The sequence below is a fragment of the Microtus oregoni genome, unplaced genomic scaffold (assembly GCF_018167655.1).
Source record: "Microtus oregoni isolate MIOR12 unplaced genomic scaffold, Mior012 000127F_ref0000509, whole genome shotgun sequence".
In the NCBI taxonomy this organism is placed as follows: domain Eukaryota; kingdom Metazoa; phylum Chordata; class Mammalia; order Rodentia; family Cricetidae; genus Microtus; species Microtus oregoni.
Window position 1 is genome coordinate 529,975 of NW_024544770.1, and position 24,293 is coordinate 554,267.

Below are 24,293 nucleotides of genomic sequence, written 5' to 3' on the forward strand. Positions count from 1 at the left end.
CTACTAAAATTATAAATAAATGAGTATAGCTATACAATGATATTTATTTACCTCAATTAAAATTTGAAAATATACTTAAAAACATAAATAGTCTTTAAAATTTGTTCTCTATATACTATTGACTACCAGGTTAAAAAAATAAACATTGAACTCCTGATGATGGAATTTATAAATATATAGAACTGATTTTGTGATGTTAATATAGAAATTTCAAATAAAATCTGACAAAAGTAAATAAAGGCTCACATATCAAAATGATTTAAATTGTAGTCCATGGAATACTAGACTTGAATTTGTATGCAGATTGTGTTTTATTAGGTTTTTGAAGTTCCCTGGGCGGCCTGCCTTGCCAGGGAATTTGGAAATGGTAACTATCATAACCAATGAAAAAAAGCATTAAAAATTAAACCAACACAAATCACGTGTATTTACAGTCTTTTGGGAGTCATGCCTGAAGATAGCCTCAGACTCTTGCAATGTAATTAAAACATCTTAAGAGTTCAGTTACATATAAAGAATTTATGCTTTTATGCAGGTGGCAAGTGTGTTTTCATATTAAAGAATGTGATTAACGTTCCTTAGAAGAAAATACATGGGTTGTGGCACTCGATGTGTCTGTATCCTGATGGCGTTAGAGTGGCGTTGTTAGGTGTCGGGGCTATGAACACAGTTCCTGGATGTCGCTCTGAACGTTGTAGAATGAAACAAGCCAGATCTGTGTTTGTCTTGAAAGGTATCCAGACCTAATATTGTACTTTAAAGACATTCTGAAGTATTGACTTCAGAATAAGAGCAAACATTCTTTAAAACCTGGGAAAACCCAAAAGGAATTACTGAAATCTCCTATTTCAGGCATCCATTTTAATAGTAGTGTTCAATGACAAGTCATTAATTCCCAGCAATCTGACTCTTAGGTAGGGGTCTCCAAAGACTGAAATTAGGGGCATTTGTCTGCTTACCTTGCTGTTTGATTGGGTAGAAGTACAAAGCTCATCTGTTAAGTTGGATTTACTATTCTCTGTTGATGTCTGCATCAATGCCTCAAAGCTTATATCAAAATTAGTGTCAAAATCAGCTGTCTCAACATAGATTGTAGAATTATCAACTCAAATAAACCTCACTAAGTACGTGCTACAAAATAGGTTAGCTATGGCTTCATGAAAATGCATTGCAAATGTACACATTAAAAATGAAAAAGATAGGAAAAATTAATGTGTAAAAAAGGAATGACACACAGGTTTTACAATTTTATATTTTAAGATTTGGCCTGCATTAACTTTTTGGTTAGTATTAAAAGATTCATTCTAACTGCTTGCATCATTCATTACCTTTAAAAGAACCACGCTGAACTGTTTGTATTTCTCTATGGTGATATGGTAGGCAGCTAGCATTGGAATGCATGAAGTAGTAGCACACTCACTAAAACTTTATAGTATTAGTAAGCGTGTATGCACTATAATGAAATACACAGAGAAGCTAATATTTTATGGAGAGAAAAACTTTACTGATTTTTCTTTTTATATTTTTTGAAAGACAGTAGCTCCCTATGTAGCCTGGTCTGGCATGAACTTCCAATCTTTCTGCCTCTCTTTGCTTCATAGCTGCTAGTGGAGGAAAAGTTTGTTTAGTTTGTATTCTCAGGATTCATTCATGGTACCTGCATAGACTGAGCTCTGCTAAAGGCTTCATAGCCATGGTAGATGGCAATGGTGGAAGTGTATGTTGAAGTAAGGAATCACATCTTGAACTGGGAGACAGAGTGATTTGGGCAAGCCCAGGTTCAGCCTTTTATAGCAGGTCTCTTAGAGAGTCATGAATGAGTCTTTTGAAAACCACCTTCCAAGGTGTGTTACACACTGGTCTCTCACAAGGCCCTAACCATAAAGATGCTTTCTACAACATTCCAGTAGTACCACCCTAGAGGCCATATCTTTAATTACGAGTGGATTCTTGAAGACTGGTCAAATCATACCCAAACCATGACAGTTTACTTTCTCAACAATGACTTTTCTCTCTCAGAATTAATAGTAATGTATAAAACTCACCTGAGGATGACATTATGCATTAAACCTAGAAACAATTTATTTTGGTTTAAAATAGAATTTGAAATAAATGTAGCAATAATTTACTGCATTAGATTTCAGAAAGGATGTCTAACGAATATTCAGTTTTTCATGCTAAATGTTCCCATGTGATTATTTGAAGATGTATGGTGGGGAACAAATAAGCAGAAACAAGTATAATATAGGTACTTGATGCATACTATGGTTTTGGTTTCCTCTTTTTTCAGTGCTGATTATTTCCTGATATGTACAAGCATATCACATGGAAGGGCATGTGCCTATGGCCAGGCTGAGAATAAAGTTGGGATCCACAGAACACTGTCGATGGCAGAAACAGTGAGAGAGTTGGGGAAGTAGGAGAAATAGACACTTGCTTAAGACTCAACAAAAACTTGCCCATTTAGATTAGAAAGTAAAAAAGGCTTCATAAATAATAGGACACCATTCACTGAGATTTAGCACACATGCACACCACATACACAAACAATAGAGTGTGTATGTGTGTAGTGTGTGTAGCGTGTGAGTGTGTGTACTGTGTGAGTGTGCATGTAGCTAAGATAAGAATAGTGACATCAATACAATATCATGAGACTATTAAGAAATTGGACTTGGTATTTCTGGAAGATGTAACCTGGGATAAGATGTAGTCATATAGCTACATATTAGTATATTAAAAATCTATAGAAAAATAGTTCTTGAAATGAAGGGAAATACTTTTTTATTTTGATGGTAGATTATAAATTACTCTTTTATAGTTCTCATAAAAGTTCAAAGTTGAACCCAAGTTCTTTATTCCATGTAATCAACAATTCTAGAACACTATTTGTGCCCGGCTTTTTTTTTTTTGTTTTGTTTTGTTTTCTAGTTCTAATTCTGCTAAGGATTTTTTTTGATTTATTTATTTATTAAAGATTTCTGTCTCTTCCCCGCCACTGCCTCCCATTTCCCTCCCCCTCCCCCAATCAAGTCCCCCCCCCCCCCCCCCCGTCAGCCCGAAAAGCAATCAGGGTTCCCTGTCCAGTGGGAAGTCCAAGGAACCCCCACCTCCATCCAGCTGGCCTGGGTCTGGAAAAGCCTGGGATAAAACCGGACTCTCTGAACATAGCGGACAATGAGGACTACTGAGAACTCAAGAACAATGGCAATGGGTTTTTGATCCTACTGCACGCACTGGCTTTGTGGGAGCCCGGCTTTCTTTTGTGGGGTTGCATACGTTTCCTTCTGCTTGTCCCTTAGCATGTCATGAGGACAGCGAGTCACAGAGAGATAAAAGACTTCTTGGGGGTCTTAGAGCTCGTGTCTGAATCCACCCACCAGGCTTTGTGAGATTAATGACTAGATTTCTAGGAGACATATGTCTACAGGTCTCACTGGTGTTGAATTTTCCCAAGATTGTTGTGAGTTCTGTCAGGCTAAGCTAACCAGCTGTAAACAGAAAGTACCCTTTTCTATTTTGTCTACAAAGAATTTTTTCCTGAGGCTGCAGTCTCACACAAAAGATTGGAGACAGAGATTAGTGTTTGACATAAGGTGTGTGTGTGTGTGTGTGTGTGTGTGTGTGTGTGTGTGTGTATGTGTGTGTGTATACATACTAGTATCCCAGAAAATGGTGACAATTTAGTTTTTATATTGTAGTATCTGTACCAAGCTTTGGCAACAATAATTACAGACAAATTTCATTTACTACCTGTTTTGTAAATAAAGTTTTATTAGAGTACAATAGTGTGGTGTTCACTCATTTTCATAATCTCTGTCTGTAGCTGCTTTTGTGATGAACCAGCAACAGAACTGAATCATTGTTACAGACTAAGTAAGACCAAAACAGTCTCAGTTCTACGTGGCTCCTCACTAAAAAGTTGTTTTTTGTTTTTTTTTTTCGTGAGTGAAGTAAGTATTATTCATTACTAGCTTTGTGTTGCTGTGGTGCACTTGAAATTTGACTGATAAGTATGAGTTAATGTAAAAGAAGGAGTGGCAGGCAATGTTCCCACCTGGATCCCACACGGCTAGCTTAGCTTTGAAAATAATAACACACAAATTGTATTCTTTTAAACACTGCCTGGCCCATAAGCTCTACTCGCTTAGTGGCTAACTCTCACGTCTTGGTTAACCCATTTCTATTATTAATGAGCATAGCACCACAAAGTCATGGCTTACCAGGAAGGATTCTAGCCTGCTTCCATCTCTGAGAGGAGAGCTATGGCGACTGCAGCTCGACTTCTTTCTCCCAGCATTCTGTTCTGTCTACTCCGCCTACCAAATTTTCTGTCCTATTAAAGGGCCAAGGCAGTTTCTTTATTAACCAATAGACAGATGACCCTCCTCCATCAAGTTAAGATTCCAAAGACAGGAAGAAGAAAGAAAAAAAGAGCATAAAATACCTTGCTAATGCTAACATACAAGTTGCATTTTGAAACAGTAGTGCCATTAAGCTTAGGGTTTTTTTTTTCCCTTTTAAAACAGCAACTACTGGATGGGCGGTGGTGGCACAAGCCTTTAATCCTAGCACTCCGGAGGCAGAGGCAGGCGTATCTCTGTGAGTTTGAGGCCAGCCGGGTCCACAGAGATGGTTCCAAGACAATTAAGACTGTTACACATGGAAAGCCTGTCTCAAACAAAAAAACAAACAAACAATAACAAAAAAACACCAGCAACTACTAGAAAATTCCAAATGTGTCTCAAATGTGTTTTTCCCATTTAGATGTCTGCTAACAGTGCCAATAGAGAACCTGGAATCTGGAGGCTAGGAGACCTCTAGAAACAGAAAGCTAGACTATTAGTTGAGGGAGGAGAGACAATTTGCAAATACCTTTCTAAAGTAATGAACTGTCAGCTCAGTCGCCCTCTCATTTCTCATCAAAACTCAGAATGCTTTAGGATGCCCACGGAAGCAGTTTGAGGTGACTTCTCCCAGACGCAGACTCTGCGAGTTTGAACTAGGAGATGATCCAAGAAGCACTGGGAAGGGAGAAGAAAGAGGGAATGTTAGTGAGCATGCTATTGCTACAGATCCACACATTCCTACTCAACGAAGCCCAGGGGTGGGGGATTTATAGTTTACGACTGAGTGGTCCCATTCAGAAAATGAAGTTCCCTTTGGTAGAGACCTGATTCCAACAGCACCAGTTGGCTTTCCCCAGAACTGTAGTCTGCCTTTCCTGGGTTTATATACAGCCCTGAGACAGAGGATCACAGGTGCATGTATGAATACAAAAGCCATCCACCAGCTGTGAGAACAGGCTGAATGTTTTTTTCCTTTCAATCAACAATTCTGTAGCTTCCTGGTACATATGTTTATTTTCTCCTATGACCATACTGATAGTATAGATATAGGTGACCATTATACTCATGCTATTTATAGGAAACTAAGCCAAAGATATATCCACTGATAGGCCAGTTTGGAATGAAAACCCACATCTCTTCATGGTCATAAATGGTCACCTATACATTTTGGTTTCTTTATAGCTTGACTTGACCAGAACATGAAGAAATCTTGGTGGATTTAGGGTAACAGCAGAAAGCTAAAACTATATTTGAGTGTTCTTTAGATTCTTTTACAAATACATAAGAAAATGTGAATCACACGGGGAAGTTTCATTTTGTTTTGTTTTGAGACAGGGTTTTAGATTACTTAAGATGACCTTGAACATACTGATCCTCTCTCCTTCACCTCCGAAGTGCTCTAGTTCCAAGAGTCTAACACTGAAAAGTGTTATCTTTTTTTACTCACCCAGAGAAAATTCAAAATTAGGAAGTTAAAGAGCTACAGGCCACCACACAGAGTGTGAGTGACAGAGTTAAATTCCAGAAAACCTCCAGTGAAGTCCCTGTAGTGGAAGCTTAGGAATGCATGGCTTAGCGAAGATGGGATTTTGTTACTGTCCCATTGCCCACGTTCTCTTCAAAAGTGTTGTCAGCCCCTTTGGTACTACTTGGAAACAAATCTCTCCCAGTTTAATTTCCCTTTATTGTATTTCTAACTACCTCACTAATTCTTTGCGGACCTCAATAACACTTATACTATTTAAATTTTAATAACCCCAAGGGATCCGGGTAGGTCAAAGTGCTTAAACCGCAGGCTTTAGTCTTTGTATCAGTTGATTAAAAACAGATTCTATGCATGTGGTATGCTTAATAATGGGAGGGGGAAGCAAGCAGATGTTTGTAAAATATGAATGTGTTGGATTGCATTTATTTGGCTCTCTTTATGACCAGATTTAGAAAAGTCATACCTATGACAATTGAACTCTAAACAGTTTAGATGATGTATTTTCTGAGAAATTTCCTGCTATCAGTGGTCAGCCATGAAGAAAAGTAAAAGGATTCTATAAAGTTAACATGAAAAGAAGCTAACAAATTCACCTTACGATAGTCATGCCTAAATCAAGGACACTGAGCAATGGAATTCAGTCTCAATCTCCAATTTTGCAGTTCATTTTCTCCAAACAGTAGAATCTCTCTCTCTCTCTCTCTCTCTCTCTCTCTCTCTCTCTGTGTGTGTGTGTGTGTGTGTGTGTGTGTGTGTGTGTGTGTGTGTACTAGCGTTCTCATGTGCATGTGTGGAAGGGAAGATTGGTTTGAAAACGGTCAGGTTTCATCTACAGAGCTGTTGTACCCATTCTCTAAAGTGCCTTCATATATATATATATATATATATATATACAAGCTTAACAAACTTATTGCTTATGATGTAAACATGAGCAAGAACAGATTATGGTCAAGGACAAGAAGACAAGAAACGGGGTAAAAGCAATGGTGGAGACTGAAGCTGGACTGCTCCCAAGAAGTAAGAATGAAGTAGAACAGTGGGGATATAGGGAACACTTATGTGACTATATATGTCTTGTGGCAAAAGGCTCCAACAGCTGAAAGAAAAGATTCCTCATGCACACACTTGGCACACAGAACACCTCACACCTTCTCTGGAATTGAAGCCAGACATGGAAGTGACGTGGAAGGAAACAAGGCACTGAGCCAAAGCAGGATTTGTACCTCACTTGCACATGGGTGTCCTCTGGGAGAGTTCTAACATCAGTGTGTGCACCTCCCTTAGCTAGGCTACATGAATACCCAAATCACAACATGGGGAAGAAAGTTCACAGCAGATGAACTGTCAGACAAAAATTACAAGACACAAGCTAAACTCAGATCCTTGGGAAACACTAAACAAACGCCAGGAAATGTGGATCTCCTCTTTCTCAAAAGAGTTTAACAATAATAATTTTTAGCTCTTTTAGAATTATGAGGGTAGTTGCATTTTTGGAACAGGAACAGAAAGCATTTTAAAAAGAAAAGAGATACGTGATAAAGAACCCACTGAAAACAAAAATGCGCTCATTATAAAAATGACTATGCAATCTTGGTATGGTGGTTCGCACCTGCAGTCCAAGCACTTGGAATGTTAAGTCAAAGGGGAAGAGAATTTGAAATGAACCTAGGCTACAAAGCAAGACTATTAAAAAAACAAACATCACCAAACCTAAGCTATAAGATAAAGTTCATGTTAATAAATTGAATTCTTTAAAATACAGAGATATGTTTCTTTTTTACATTTTTTATTGATTTTTATTTGAGCTCTACATTTTTCTCTGCTCCCCTCCCTGCCTCTCCCCTCCCCTTCAACTCTACCCCAAAGTCTGCATGCTCCCAATTTACTCAGGAGATCTTGTCTTTTTCTACTTTCTACTTCCCATGTAGATTAGATCTATGTATGCTTGTCTTTTTCTACTTTCTACTTCCCATGTAGATTAGATCTATGTATGTCTTTCTTAGGGTCCTCATTGTTGTCTAAGTTCTCTGGGATTGTGATTTGTGATCTGGTTTTCTTTGCTTTATGTTTAAAAACCACTTATGAGTGAGTGCATGTGATAATTGTCTTTCTGTATCTGGGTTACCTCACTCAAAATGATGTTCTCTAGCTCCATCCATTTTCCTGCAAAATTCAAGATGTTATCTTTTTTTCTGCTGTGTAATACTCAATTGTGTAAATGTACCACATTTTCCTTATCCATTCTTCGGTTGAGGGGCATTTAGGTTGTTTCTAGGTTCTGACTATGACAAACAATGCTGCTATGAACATAGCTGAGCACATGTCTTTGTGGCACGATTGAGCATCCTTTAGATATATACCCAAAAGTGGTATTGCTGGGTCTTGAGGAAGGTTGTTTCCTAATTTTCTGAGAAATCACCACACTGACATCCAAAGGGATTGTACCAGATTACATTCCCCCCAGCAATGCAGAAGTGTTCCCTTTACCCCACAACCTCTCCAGCATACGTTATCATCAGTGTTTTTGATCTTGGCCATTCTTACAGGTGTAAGGTGGAATCTCAGAGTTGTTTTGATTTTCATTTCTCTGATGACTAAGTATGTTGAACATTTTCTTAAGTGTTTTTCAGCCATTTTAGATTTCTCTGTTGAGAGTTCTCTGTTTAGATTTGTACTCCATTTTTTTTATTGGATTATGTGTTCTTTCGATGACCAATTTCTTGAGTTCTTTGTACACTTTGAAGATCAGACCTCTGTCTGATGTGGGGTTAGTGAAGCTCTTTTCCCATTCTGTAGGCCTTCATTTTGTCTTGTTGACCATATCCTTTGCTTTACAGAAACTTTTAAGTTTCAGGAGGTCCCATTTATTAATTGTTTCTCTAAGTCTGTGATGCTGGGGTTATATTTAGGAAGTGGTCTCCTGGCCAATGCGTTCAAGTGTAGTTCCCACTTTCTCTTTTATAAGGTTCAGTGTGACTGGCTTTATGTTGAGGTCTTTGAAACATTTGGACTAGAGTTTTGTGCAGGGTGATAGATATGGGTCTATTTTCATTCTTCTACATGATGATATACAGTTATGCCAGCACCATTTGTTAAATATGCTTTCTTTTTTCCACTTGTTATTGTTTACTTCTTTGCCAAAAATCAGGTGTTTGACCGTGTGTAGATTAATATCCGGGTCTTCGATTCAGTTCCATTGGTCCTCCTGTCTGTTCTTATGCCACTACCAGGCTGTTTTCAGTACTGTAGCTCTGTAGTAGAGTTTGAAGTCAGGGATTGTGATGCCTCCAGAAGTTCTTTTATTATACAGAATTGTTTTCAGTATCCTGGGTTTTTTTGCTTTTCCATATGAAACTGAGTACCATTCTTTCGAGATCTATGAAGAATATTGCTGGGATTTTGATTGGCATTTTGCATTGAATCTGTAGATTGCTTTTGGTAAGATTGGCTATATTAATTCAACCTATCCAAGAGCATGGGAGATCTTTCCACTTTCTGGTGTCTTCTTCAATTGAGAGCTGAAATCAAAAAAAAAAAAAAATAGAAACAAAAAAAAACAATATAAAAAATCAATGAAACAAAAAGTTGGTTTTTCGAGAAAATCAACAAAATAGACAAACCTTTATGCAAACTAACAAAAAGGCAGAGAGAGAATATCCAAATTAACAAAATTATAAATGAAAAGGGGGACAAAACAACAGACACAGAGGAAATACAGAAGATCATCAGGCCATATTTCGAAAATCCGTACTCCACAAAATTGGAAAACTTATAGGAAATGGACAACTTTCTGGATAAATATCACTTACCAAAATTAAATCAAGACCAGCTAAGCAAATTAAACAGACCTATAACTGCTGAAGAAATAGAAACAGTCATCAAAAGTTTCCCAAGCAAAAAAAGTCCAGAACCGGATGGCTTCAGTTCAGAATTTTACAAGATTTTCAATGAAGAACTAATACCAGTACTCCTCAAATTATTCCACACAATAGAAACAGAAGGAACATTGCCAAACTCTTTTTATGAGGCTACAATTATCCTGATTCCCAAACCACAGAAAGATATTACTAAGAAAGAGAATTACAGACCAATCTCACTCATGAACATTGATGCAAAAATACTAGATAAAATACTGGCAAATCGAATCCAAGAACACATCAGAACTGTCATCTACCATGATCAAGTTGGCTTCATCCCAGAGATGCAGGGATGGTTTAACATACGAAAATCTGTCAATGTAATCCACCATATAAACAAACTGAAAAATAAAAACCACATGATCATCTCATTAGATGCCGAAAAAGACTTTCGACAAAATACAACATCCCTTCATGATGAAGGTCTTGGAGAGAGCAGGGATACAAGGAACATACCTAAACATAATAACGGCAATATACAGCAAGCCAACAACCAATATCAAACTAAATGGAGAGAAACTCCCAGAGATCCCACTGAAATCAGGAACAAGAGTAGGTTGTCTACTCTCTCCATATCTATTCAATATAGTTCTTGAGGTCCTAGCCAGATCAATAAGACAACAAATGAAGATCAAGGGGATACAAATTGGAAAAGAACGAATCAAACTCTCACTATTTGCTGATGATATGATATTTTACATAAGCGACCCCAAAAATTCTACCAAGAACTTTCTACAACTCATAAACATTTTCAGTAATGGAGTGAGATTATCTGTTTCTTGTTGCTTATATTAGACATAAGATGAGGCCGGGCGGTGGTGGCGCACGCCTTTAATCCCAGCACTTCGGAGGCAGAGGCAGGTGGATCTCTGTGAGTTCGAGACCAGCCTGGTCTACAAGAGCTAGTTCCAGGACAGGCTCCAAAACCACAGAGAAACCCTGTCTCGAAAAACCAAAAAAAAAAAAAAAAAAAAAAAAAAAAAAGATGAGAATAGCTCTCTTCCTTACTATGCCTTTCTGAGTGAAAATTTGAGGAAATGAAAGCAGGCTAATTTTTTAAATAAATTGCAGAATGAATTTATGTTTTGATTATTGTTTGTTTTTCTTTTGTTTTGATAGAATCCAGGTGCTTGCTAGGCAAGTGCTCTATCATTGAGCCATACCCAGAAACCCCATGTCCTCTTTGCTAAATGGTATTACAAATCTGAAGTCTTTGAGATACAACTTTTGAAAATCTATTTTAAATTTTTAAATACTTGAAATTGAGTTAATAGCACTAGGATTCTGAAAAATATCTATTCATCCTTTTCTGAGAATGAACAGTTTTATACCTACTAAAGTAGAAAAGTACACAGAATAACATTTCTCTCTTCCTTTTTTAAACAGCAAAACTTGGAGAGCAATCTCACCAATCTCATTAAGAGGAACACAGAACTGGAGACCCTTTTGGCTAAACTCATCCAAACCTGTCAACATGTTGAAGTGAGTATCCACCCTCTACCCCCATATTTCAGGTGACAAGTGCCAGCTTAAACTTCTTCTGTCTACTCAATTCTATCTATCTATCTATCTATCTATCTATCTATCTATCTATCTATCTATCTATTATGTATACAATATTCTGTCTGTGTGTATGCCTGCAGGCCAGAAGAGGGCACCAGAGCTCATTACAGATGGTTGTGAGCCACCATGTGGTTGCTGGGAATTGAACCCAGGACCTTTGGAAGAGCAGGCAATCCTCTTAACCACCGAGCCATCTCTCCAGCCCTTTGTCCACTCAATTCTATACTTTAAAGGAGAAATATTTCTTGGGACTGGAGAGATGGCTCAATCTTTTTCTTGGGTTTTCAAGACAGTGCTTCTCGGTGTAACAGTACTGACTGTCCTGCAACTTGCTTTGTAGACCAGGCAGGCCTCAAACTCACAGAGATCCACCTGCCTCTGCCCCCTGAGTGCTAGGATTAAAGGTATGCACCACCACCCAGCTCCATAGGGTGTCTTATAGTCTCATAACTCCAGCTCCAGTGATCTGACCCCCTCTTTTGTTATCCACAGGCCCCCTCATACATGCACACCCGCATACTGATAGACACAAAAAACCCACTCAGAATAGTACTAAAATGAATGTTTTAAAAAGAAAAATCTTTCTTAATATTTAATATTTTACAGATGCCAAATATATACAGAAAATAAAATTGGCAAAAGCTAGAAGTTTGGAGACTTTTTACACATCCAGGGCTGCTGAATGCCCCTCATTTTATAGCTCCTTCTTGATTGAGTATTACATGCCATTTCTATTATTGTAGATTTTGATTACCCTTACAAAGAACACCCCTCGAAAGTACAATTTAGAAGGTGTTTTGTAAGTTTACTAGGGCTGCTATAACAAAGCACCATATTCTTAATTATCATAAAACAATATAAGTTTATTGTCTCATATTTCCAGATGGTAGACGTCTGAATTGCAGATGTCAGCAGTACTGTTCTCCTATTTAAAGGCTCTAGGGAAGGTCCTTCTTGCTCCTTCCCATCTTCTGCTGGTTCCAGCTGCAGCACTCCCCTCTATACCTCAATTGTCACATGCTATTCTCTCTATGCATCTCAGAGACTGTGCTCAAATTTCCTTTCGTAATTGAGCCACTGTGTTAGGACCCATCTTACTCTTTCATGGCATTGGCACACACAGTATTTGCAAACAAGGTCTCATTCCACATTTAATTTTACATAGTTTCTCCCACTACAGGTCTCCACTACATTCTACATAGCTTTCATATAAGTGTTGTGAAAACCCACTATTGCAACACTAACAGAACCTGTAGTGATTCTACAATGCATAAGGAGAAATTGAAAGTCCATCATTGCCCATGCCCTAACTCATACGCCCAAATGAAAGTTTTCAAGCTATCTCCTCTTTAACCTAACAAGGCTCTCTGGTCAACTGCCACCTGATATCTGCATGCCCATGTTCTTCTTACCTGTCTTCCAGTCACAAGTTGAGAGTTACTCTAATAATGAATATTTATCTTGATTTCTATACCAGAGTTGTATCTCTTTGCTCTAAGTAACAATATTTTCAATAGTTCATCTTCCCCTAATATCCATGTTTAGAGAGACAATGTATTTATTTTTTCTCAAACTCATGAAAGTATATTTATATATTTATAAATACATATTCATATCTATATATGTATATAACAATAATAATCAAGGAAAACAGAGGCTATTAACTTGATAGCTAGGGGGCATGAAAGAATTGGAGGGAGAGAACCTGGAAGGGGCAAGAGAAAGGAGAGGGGGAGGCAAAAATGTAATTCTCTTTCAATTAAAATATATTTGTAAGAAACATGAAAGAATCTAGCATTTTGACTATGTATTAGTCATCATTTCCACTACAGAATCAGAAATACTAAACATCAAAAATATAGAAGCATTAAAAAAGAGAAAAACCGATCAAAGAAAATTACTCTTACTAGAATATAGTTAGTAGAATTATGAGAGGAATTTTTAAACTTGAATGTGTAAAAATTTACCATTTTAACAACTTTCCCACTATTCAGCAACATTCAATAAATTTTTAATATTGTACACCTACTCACCACCACATTCAGAAAATTCCCATCATCCTAAATACATTTGTCTTTTAAAACATTGTGCCAAGTGAAATAAGTCAAACATAAAAAGTCTGTATGATTTTAATACTTGAAGTACTTGGAACAGAAAATTGAAAAGTTACCATAGAACCTAGCAGAGATTGGGATGGGGAGAAATAGAGAAAAGTTCACTGCTCTCAAAATAATGATGTTTTGTAGTCATATTTATCTTCTAAATAGGTAATTATAATGCATGACCTTATGTGCCCAGAATTGTGAAAGCAGATTCACAATATAGTAGAAAGAATAATAAAGATCATAGCATATTGGATGTCTGCAGATTCAGATAAAAGCACAACTGAAGAACAGCACAGCAGACAATCAGGTACTGATTTCATAGAATGTACTATTTTTTTTTAAATTCAAAGAGCCATGTTTCTCAACAGACCAGCAACAATCTAACTATAACTTTAAATCAATTATGGAATACAGGTAATCTCTTAGCTTTTGTTTTTATTCCCACTGACACATAAAATGTAACTTAGACATTTGCTGTATCCTAGATTGGTGACTGTGTTTTAGTGAGGTGCACTCTTTTTAAAATAATATAATATCATCATAAAACAAAAACTAACACATTGGAGTTGGACAAGACAAACAAACAGAAAAAGGAAGCCCAAGAGATAACACAGGAATCAAAGACCCACTCATTCATACACTCAGGAATCCCATAAGAAACACTAAACTGGAATCTATAACACACACACACACACACACACACACACACACGACTTGGTACAGACCTGTGCAGGCCATGTGCAGGCTGCCTCAGTCTCTGAGTTCATAAGAGCTTTGATCCTTTTGATTTAGCGAGCTTTGTTTCTTTGTGTCCTTCATGCCTTCCAGCTCTCTTACACTCTTTCTGCCTCCTCTTCTGTGGGAGGTTCTCTGAGCTTTGAGGAGAGGGACTTGACACAGCCATTACATTGAGGGCCAAATGTTCTAAGGTCGCGCACTCAGTACATATTATCTGGCTGTGGATTTCTGTATTTGTTCCCATCTGAGGTGGAACAAAGGTGGAAGCTTCTTTGATAATGGCCAAACAAGGCACTGATCTATGAGTGTAGCAGAATGTCATTAAGAGTAATTTTTTGCTACATTTTTTATAATAGTAAAATTTGATTTTACTGTAGGTCCCTATCTAGTCTCTGGTTCTTGGTCACACAAGCAATATTGTGTATGGGCTCTATCTCATGGAGCGGGTCTTAAATCAAGTCAGTTATTGGTTGATTATTCTTACCATCTTTGTGCTCCCATTGTCCTAGCATATTTTACAGTCAGGACACCATTGTAGAACAAAGGGGTTGTGACTGGGCTGGTGCTTACGTTTTTCTTTTGGGAGCATGTAGAGTACTTTCCTGTACCAAAGACACTAGAATATAGGAGTGAAGGTTCTATGTAGGCACTAGCTTGCCTTCTCCATGTTCATTGACTTGTGTCAATGAATTCTTTTCAGCATTAATTTGTGAAAGAAACCTTACAGTCTTGGCCTGGATTGTTTGGGGATTCCCATGGGATTTCATTGGTGAAAAACTTAATTAGATGTAACCCAATCATGGTACTGGAAGCTTCACTTGGAGACAAGAGATAGCCATTTAAGACTCTGTCTTCCCCATTATTTGGCAATTTGATGTAAATTGCATATATATAAATATATATATTTTCTAGGAAGCTTCTACTGTATTAATTAGGTTTCCATACTGCCTCACAAATGTCCCTTGAGTTTAGCTGCTTCACTCAGTATTCCCTCCCTCAGAACTTAAGGAAGAAAGAATTGGAGACTGAAGAAATGACATAGGTATTAAAGTCTTTATTCAACTTACAACCATGAGGACCTGAGTTCGATCCCTAGAACCTAAGTTAATAAAACAAATTGTCAGTCAGGGTGGTGCCAAGGATGTGGAGGCAGGTAGATCCTTGGGGTTCACCGAGTTGCGAGACTAGTCAGTGAGAGACCCTATTCCCCCTAAAAAAGTGTATGGTGAGATGGTGTCTGCGGAATGACAACAAGGTTGTCCTTTGCTCCCACGTGCACACGTGTGAACCAGTACACGTGGATGAACACAGAGAGAGAGGAGGAGGCAGACATGGAAGTAGGGAGGAAGGGAGGAAGGGAGGAAGCAAGGGAAAGAGAGAGGAATACAGAGAAAAGATAGAGACAGAGACAGACGCAGAGAGAGAGAGGCAGAAAAACAGAGACAGAGAGAAAGAGATACAATTTGCCTGAAAACTTATAGTTTACAGTGGAGTCAGGACCTGAGCTTATCCTATAGGTTTCAGAAGGACTGTCTTAAAAGTATTCAAGGAATTGGGAATGTGATCTAATTCTCTGCCATTCAATGGTGTTTGTGATGGTATATTCTTCAGTACAATAAAGCTAAGTTTTCGGATACTCCCAGCCTAAAAGCATCTCTGCTATGCGTGCAAACACTGGAGATTTGGTGCAATGCTTTATGATTGGAAGTTTAAAATTGCTTACTGGGAAGCAACAGCATTGACAAATTTTCCAAGCTCCTAATTTGCTATATGTTTCTGTAATGTGTTCAGGGGTAGGAATGGGATGTTTTCCCTCCCTGAACCCTCCGTTCTAATGCTCATCATTTTGGTGCTGGAAAGCATGGTATAAAGGAATGTTACAGAACAGAGCAACATGGATGTTGAAAGGATTAGCTCCAGGGTTCATGCCACAGATCCCTTCCTTTAATCAATAAATTATGAGAGGCTCAGCGGCGGCGGCTCCAGACGCACAGAGGCACAGCGGCAGCGGCGCCAGAGGCACAGAGGCACAGCGGCGGCGCCAGACACACAGAGGCGCAGCAGCGGCGGCGCCAGACGCAGCGCAGCTGTGGCCAGACCCAAGCGGCTGGGACAGGCCTGCAATAAGGAGAGCAGATCGCCCTACTACAATTGAATCAAAGAGGTAGGCCTTTGGTTGGCCAGGTCACTGGCACAAGGGGAGCCTGGTCCTGTCCTGAAGATCCTTCGGAGGGGTGAGAGGGTTCTTGGCCTGCAGCAGGAACCACGAAAGGGAGTGAGGGCATTTTGTAAGCGGAGCCCTTGGCCAGCAGGGAAACCTGATCCGGTTTCTAAAGGATCCATTGGATAGGATCAATAGGAGGAGATGGGCAGGCGCCAAGGCAAGAACTCACCCAATAATCCGAAAAACAACATGAAAACATCAGAACCCAATGATCTTACAACAGAAGTATTTGAACAACCTAACACAGAAGAAGTGGAAAAAATCGACTTTATGAAGATAATAGAGTCCCTTAAACAACATGTAAAAAATGCCCTTATAGAAATGGATGAGAAGTATAACAAAAAGTTTGAAGAAATGAGTAAATACGTACATGATACCCTGGGAAACCAAGAAAAAACCATCAAACAGGTAATGGAAACAGTTCAAGAATTGAAAACTGAAATGAAGGCAAAGAAGAAAATACAAACTGAGGACCAGCTGGATATGGAAAATCTAGGCCAACGAGCAGAGTCTACAGAAACAAGCATAATCAATAGAATACAAGAGCTAGAAGAAAGACTCTCAGATGCTGAGGACACCATAGAGAAAATAAACGAACAGATCAAAGAAAACAGCAAAGCCAACAAATTCTCAACACAAAACATTCAGGAACTATGGGACACAATAAAAAAAACCAAACCTAAGAATAATAGGAATAGAAGAAGGAGAAGAGTCACAGCTCAAAGGCTCAGAAAATATTTTCAACAAAATTATGGAAGAAAACTTTCCCAACTTAAAGAAAGATATTCATTTAAATATTCAAGAAGCATACAGAACACCAAACAGACTGGATCAAAGAAAAACATCTCCCTGCCATATAATAATCAAAACACAAAATATACAGGTTAAAGAAAGAATATTAAGAGCTGCAAAAGAAAAAGGGCAAGTTACTTATAAAGGTAAACCGATCAGACTTACACCTGACTTCTCGATGGAAACTATGAAAGCCAGAAGGTCCTGGATAGAGGTTCTGCAGAAGCTAAGAGACCATGGATGCAAACCCAAACTACTATACCCAGCCAAGCTATCGTTCACTATCAACGGAGAAAACAAGACATTCCAGGATAAGAACAAATTTAAACAATACGTAGCCACAAATCCAGCCCTACAGAAAGTAATAGAAGGAAAATCGCAACCCAAGGAATCCAACACTGCCAACACTGCCTACAATAACCCAGGCATCTAATGACCCTTCACGAGCACATCTCAAAGAAAGGAGACACACAATCTCTACTACCAAAAGCAATAAGAATAACCGGAGTAAACAACCACTGGTCATTAATATCACTTAATATTAATGGGCTCAATTCACCTATAAAAAGGCACAGGCTAAAAGATTGGATACGAAAACAGGATCCAACATTCTGCTGTTTGCAAGAAACACATCTCAACCACAAAGACAGGCACCTACTCAGAGTAAAGGGTTGGGAAAAGGTGTTTCAAGCAAATGGTCCTAAGAAAAAAGCAGGTGTGGCCATACTAATTTCTAACAAAACTGACTTCAAACTAAAATCAATCAGAAGAGACCGAGACGGTCACTTCATACTCATAACAGGAACAATTCATCAGGAGGACATCTCAATCCTGAATATATACGCCCCCAATATAAAAGCACCTACTTATGTAAAAGAAATATTACTAGAACTCAAGGCAGACATCAAACCACACACACTAGTAGTAGGAGACTTCAACACACCTCTCTCTCCAAGGGACAGGTCAATCAGACAGAAACCTAATAGAGAATTAAGAGAATTATTGGAGGTAATGAAGCAAATGGACTTAACAGACATCTATAGAACATTCCACCCAAATAGGAAAGAATATACCTTCTTCTCTGCAGCTCATGGAACCTTCTCAAAAATTGACCACATACTCGGAAACAAAGGAAACCTCCACAGATACAAAAAAATATCAGTGTCCACCTGTGTCTTATCAGATCATCACGGATTAAAGTTAGAAGGCAACAACCACGCTGCCCCCAAAAAACCGACAAACTCATGGAAACTGAACAGTCAACTACTGAACCACACCTGGGTCAAGGAAGAAATCAAGAAAGAAATTAAAGTCTTCCTTGAATTTAATGAAAATAAAGGGACAACATACTCAAACCTATGGGACACAATGAAAGCAGTGCTAAGAGGAAAGTTCATAGCACTAAGTGCCCACTTAAAGAAAACGGAGAATGCATACATTGGGGACTTAAAAACACACCTGAAAGCTCTAGAAAAAAAAGAAGCAGACGCACCCAGGAGAAGTAGAAAGACTGGAAATAATAAAACTGAGGGCTGAAATCAACAAAATAGAAACACAGAAAACAGTCCAAAGAATCAATGAAACCAAAAGCTGGTTCTTGGAGAAAATCAACAAGATCGACAAACCCCTATCCAAACTAATTAAACGACAGAGAGAGAACACGCAAATAAATAAGATCAGAAATGAAAAGGGGGACATAACCACAGACACAGAGGAAATTCAGAGAATCATTAGATCTTACTACAAAAGCCTGTATGCCACAAAACTGGAAAATACAAAAGAAATGGACATTTTTTTAAATAAGTATCATATACCAAAGCTAAACCAAGACCAGGTGAATGATCTAAATAGACCGGTTTCTCGCGAAGAATTAGAAATGGTTATCAAAAATCTCCCTTCGAAAAAAAGCCCAGGACCAGATGGTTTCAATGCGGAATTGTACCAGAACTTCCAAGAAGAATTAATACCTATACTCCTTAAGGTATTTCACAATATAGAATCAGAAGAGTCATTGCCAAATTCCTTTTATGAAGCTACAGTTACCCTGATACCAAAACCACAAAAAGACCCAACCAAGAAAGAGAATTACAGACCGATCTCACTCATGAACATCGACGCAAAAATCTTCAATAAAATACTGGCAAACCAAATCCAAGAACACATAAGAAAAATTATCCATTATGATCAAGTAGGCTTCATCCCAGAGATGCAGGGCTGGTTCAACATACGCAAATCTATCAATGTAATCCACCATATAAATAAACTGAAAGAAAAAACCATATGATCATTTCACTAGATGCGGAAAAAGCATTCGACAAAATTCAACACCTCTTTATGATAAAGGTCTTGGAGAGAATAGGGATACAAGGGTCCTACCTAAATATAATAAAAGCTATTTACAGCAAGCCAACAGCTAACATTAAATTAAACGGAGAAAAACTCAAAGCCATCCCACTAAAATCAGGAACACGACAAGGATGTCCACTCTCGCCATACCTCTTCAATATAGTGCTTGAAATTCTAGCAATAGCAATAAGACAACATAAGGAGATCAAGGGGATTCGTATTGGAAAGGAAGAAGTTAAGCTTTCGTTATTTGCAGATGATATGATAGTGTACATAAGCGACCCCAAAAATTCTACCAAAGAACTCCTACAGCTGATAAACAGCTTTAGTAACGTGGCAGGATACAAGATCAACTCCAAAAAATCAGTTGCCTTCCTATACACCAAGGATAAGGAAGCAGAGAGGGAAATCAGAGAAGCATCACCTTTCACGATAGCCACAAATAGCATAAAATACCTTGGGGTAACCCTGACCAAGGAAGTGAAAGATCTACTTGACAAGAACTATAAGTCTTTGAAGAAAGAAATTGAAGAAGACACCAGAAAATGGAAAGACCTCCCTTGCTCTTGGATTGGGAGGACCAACATAGTAAAAATGGCAATTCTACCAAAAGCAATCTATAGATTCAATGCAATCCCCATCAAAATCCCATCAAAATTCTTCACAGATCTGGAGAAGACAATAATCAACTTTATATGGAAAAACAAAAAACCCAGGATAGCCAAAACTATCTTATACAATAAAGGTTTGTCTGGAGGCATTACCATCCCTGACTTCAAACTCTATTACAGAGCTACAGTATTGAAAACAGCTTGGTATTGGCATAAAAACAGAGAAGTCGACCAATGGAATCGAATAGAAGACCCTGACATTAACCCACAAACCTATGAACACCTGATCTTCGATAAAGGAGCTAAAAGTATACAATGGAAAAAAGAGAGCATCTTCAACAAATGGTGCTGGCAAAACTGGATGTCAATCTGTAGAAGAATGAAAATAGATCCATATCTATCACCATGCACAAAACTCAAATCCAAATGGATTAAAGACCTCAATATCAGTCCGAACACACTGAACCTGATAGAAGAGAAAGTGGGAAGTACTCTACAGCACATGGGCACAGGAGACCACTTCCTATGTATAACCCCAGCAGCACAGACACTAAGGGCATCATTGAATAAATGGGACTTCCTGAGGCTGAGAAGCTTCTGTAAAGCAAAGGACACTGTCACTAAGACAAAAAGACAACCCACTGACTGGGAGAAGATCTTCACCAACCCTGCAACTGACAAAGGTTTGATCTCCAAAATATATAAAGAACTCAAGAAACTAGACCGTAAAAGGCTAATCAACCCAATTATAAAATGGGGCACTGATCTGAACAGAGAATTCTCAACAGAAGAACTTCAAATGGCCAAAAGACACTTAAGGTCATGCTCAACTTCCTTAGCGATCAGGGAAATGCAAATCAAGACAACTTTAAGATACCACCTTACACCTGTCAGAATGGCTAAAATAAAAAACACCAATGATAGCCTTTGCTGGAGAGGTTGTGGAGAAAGGGGTACACTCACCCATTGCTGGTGGGTATGCAAACTTGTGCAACCACTCTGGAAAGCAGTGTTTCGGTTTCTCAGGAAATTCGGGATCAACCTACCCCTGGATCCAGCAATACCACTCTTGGGAATATACCCAAGAGAGGCCCTATCATACAACAAAAGTATATGCTCAACTATGTTCATGGCAGCATTGTTTGTAATAGCCAGAACCTGGAAACAACCTAGATGCCCTTCAACGGAAGAATGGATGAAGAAAGTATGGAATATATACATATTAGAGTATTACTCAGCAGTAAAAAACAAGGACTTCTTGAATTTTGCATACAAATGGATGGAAATAGAAAACACTATCCTGAGTGAGGTAAGCCAGACCCAAAAAGAGGAACATGGGATGTACTCACTCATATTTGGTTTCTAGCCATAAATAAAGGACATTGAGCCTATAATTCATGTTCCTAGAGAAGCTAAATAAGGTGAGTCCAAAGACAAACACATAGGCATCCTCAGGAATATTAACCTTCATCAGGCGATGAAAGGAGACAGAGACAGAGACCCACAAGGAGCACAGGACAGAAATCTCAAGGTCCAAATCAGGAGCAGAAGGAGACGGAGCACGAGCAAGGAACTCAGGACCACGAGGGGTGCACCCACACACTAAGACAATGGGGATGTTCTATTGGGATCTCACCAAGGCCAGCTGGCCTAGGTCTGAAAAAACATGGGATAAATCCGGACTAGCTGAACATAGCGGACAATGAGGAATACTGAGAATTCAAGAACAATTGCAGTGGGTTTTTGATCCTACTGCACGTACTGGCTTTGTGGGAGCCTAGGCAGTTTGAATGCTCACCTTACGAGACCTGGATAGAGGTGGGCAGTCCTTGGGCTTCCCACAGGTCAGGGAACCCTGATTGCTCTTCGAGCAGATGAGGGGGGGGACTTGATCGGGGGAGGGGGAGGGAAATGGGAAGCGGTTGTGGGGACGAGGCAGAAATCCTTAATAAATAAATTAATTAATTAATCAATAAATTATTTTCTTGTCTGTCTTTTATGCCATTAGTTGCAGCTTCAAGTGTCAAGGAAACAGCATCAACAATAGCAGGTTGCAGGACCTTGACCTTTCTAGCCCACTGAAATTGCGTTTGTTTGCGCCTTATTGATTAAGTAACATGGGAAATAATAGTGAAGAAGCATAATGTTTTTCATTATTTCAGAGCAAAGTGAACATGTATTATTAAATGTATAACTAGATGAACAAAATAGAATGATCCATGTGCTATATTTTATTTTTATGATGTCAGGGCATTTGATGTTTAGGATAATAAGAAAGACTTATTTCTCTTTAGTAAAAAAATCACCTTGCTTTATGGTAAATCTTATAAATGCTTTATGGGTTGGGTGATTATTTCATTCAATTTCTGCTAGTTATTTCTTAAAACATTAATGTCTGGTTTCCATTATGGCTGGTAATAATTTCAGAACAAATGTCTTGTTCTTAATGCAGTGTTAGTTTGACTTGAATTTACAAAATGGTATTCATTGTAGCATGATGCAAAATTATACTCCATTATGTTCAGTAAGTTCAGATGAGAGATAAATTCAATAAATTGATCATCAGGCCATGTATTTCAAGGGATCAGGTATTATTTTAGTTGAGATACTAATTGTTAAGAGAAAACTATTACTGAATTACTTGTGGTCAACTTACAAATAGACACACATGCCATTAGAAGTGATTCTTAAAAAAAATTTAAGAGTATTTCTTTCTCTGCTGCTTTGTAAGTCCTTTGGAGTGGAAATAAATGCTTGTTGTTGATTAAATTTGCAAACCAAGAAATATATTCTAAATAAAAATTAAATAATTATTTATGGATAGAACAATGGTAGTAGCAATACATATTATTATATTTATCCTAATTATTAAAATTCTCAAAGGGTATATTTTAAATATGTAACTCCAAGTTTTCCTGTAATATTTGATTGAATACATATCTGAATAATTAATGAAGAGCTGTCAGGGTCATAAAATCATAAAATCCCTCTTGAACATAAGAGGATATCATAGCCTGGTATGTATAAGTGAAAGTGGGGAGTAATAAAGAAAAAGAATAACAGAATGACATACCAAAATTAGATGCGAAATGAGATTAGTGGTCCACAAGAAAATGTAGTCTTGTCCTTAACATTTCAGTAAAATAAGTTGCATGTTATCTATTTCCTCTAATATCAGTCTCTGCAGAATAGTAAGTCCTAATCCATAAAAATTAGGAAGTCCACAGTTTGAAGGATCAGGTGACCCTGGCAAGGACTGGCTTCACAGAATATTCACGGGTTTGCTAAATTTGGGATAATTTCTTTTTACTGTGACTTTCTGTTCGGAGACTGATGCTACCAAGCTCTTTCACAGGTATTTATGGTCTGGAGTCTGGTTCTTTAATTTGGTCAAGGGCCTATTTTATTCATATTTTCAATTTGAATGGAGCACCTATGATGTGTGGCACACTGTGTTGGGTGCCAAGGGACCTTTCTTATCAGGGACTCATTGTCTTCACTAAGACTGAAGAGCACCAACAACACAATATGCTTACCAAAAGAGAGGCGCGGATTATATCCTTCAAAAATTCAGAGAAGGGAGAAATTAGTTCCTGCTGGCCACTGGGAAAGAAGATCTGAGCCTGACTTAAGGAAAGGTACTACTGATGGAGGGTAAATGAAAATATGGACTTGGACGTGGAGGAGTGCATGCATACTCTGAAATTGTGTGTGTGTGTGTGTGTGTGTGTGTGTGTGTGTGTGTGTGTGTGTGTGTGTGTGTGTTATAGAAAACTGGAAGACATGCATGAAGGAAAGATAGGTTGGGAGCAGCTTTGGAGAGATGGGAGTTGGGAAGCATTTAATTTGGCATCTGAGTTTGAAATTGGCTCTTGAAAGTTTAAAGATAATTCATAAGACATGTAGATTGTGTTTGCTTCACACTCAACAACTGGTAACCCTCACTCATTTCAGGAATTGGTATTTGTAGCTATTTGGAAAATAATATATTTATCTTCCTGCAAAATAATCACTCATCCATGTGAAAAGACCACAGTATTAACGGGACTCCAGAAAGGTAGTGGAATGTGTTGGGCACCAGCAAGCTATTCTTTCAAATCAGTTCAGTGGAAAAGAATTTCCTGCTTCACAACCTAGATTTCTAGACTATACTTCTTCCTTTTCC

At 38.3% G+C, this 24,293-nt stretch overlaps 1 protein-coding gene across 2 annotated transcripts in view; it reads left to right on the forward strand.

Moving 5' to 3' along the window:
- LOC121444458 (E3 ubiquitin-protein ligase Midline-1) overlaps positions 1 to 24,293 on the forward strand; it is a 370,913-nt gene that overhangs the window by 283,452 nt on the left and 63,168 nt on the right. For both annotated transcript variants that reach the window (XM_041646265.1, XM_041646266.1), the window contains exon 3: positions 11,136 to 11,231. In XM_041646265.1, coding sequence (XP_041502199.1) covers positions 11,136 to 11,231 — 96 coding nt within the window. The remainder of the gene's footprint in view (positions 1 to 11,135; positions 11,232 to 24,293) is intronic.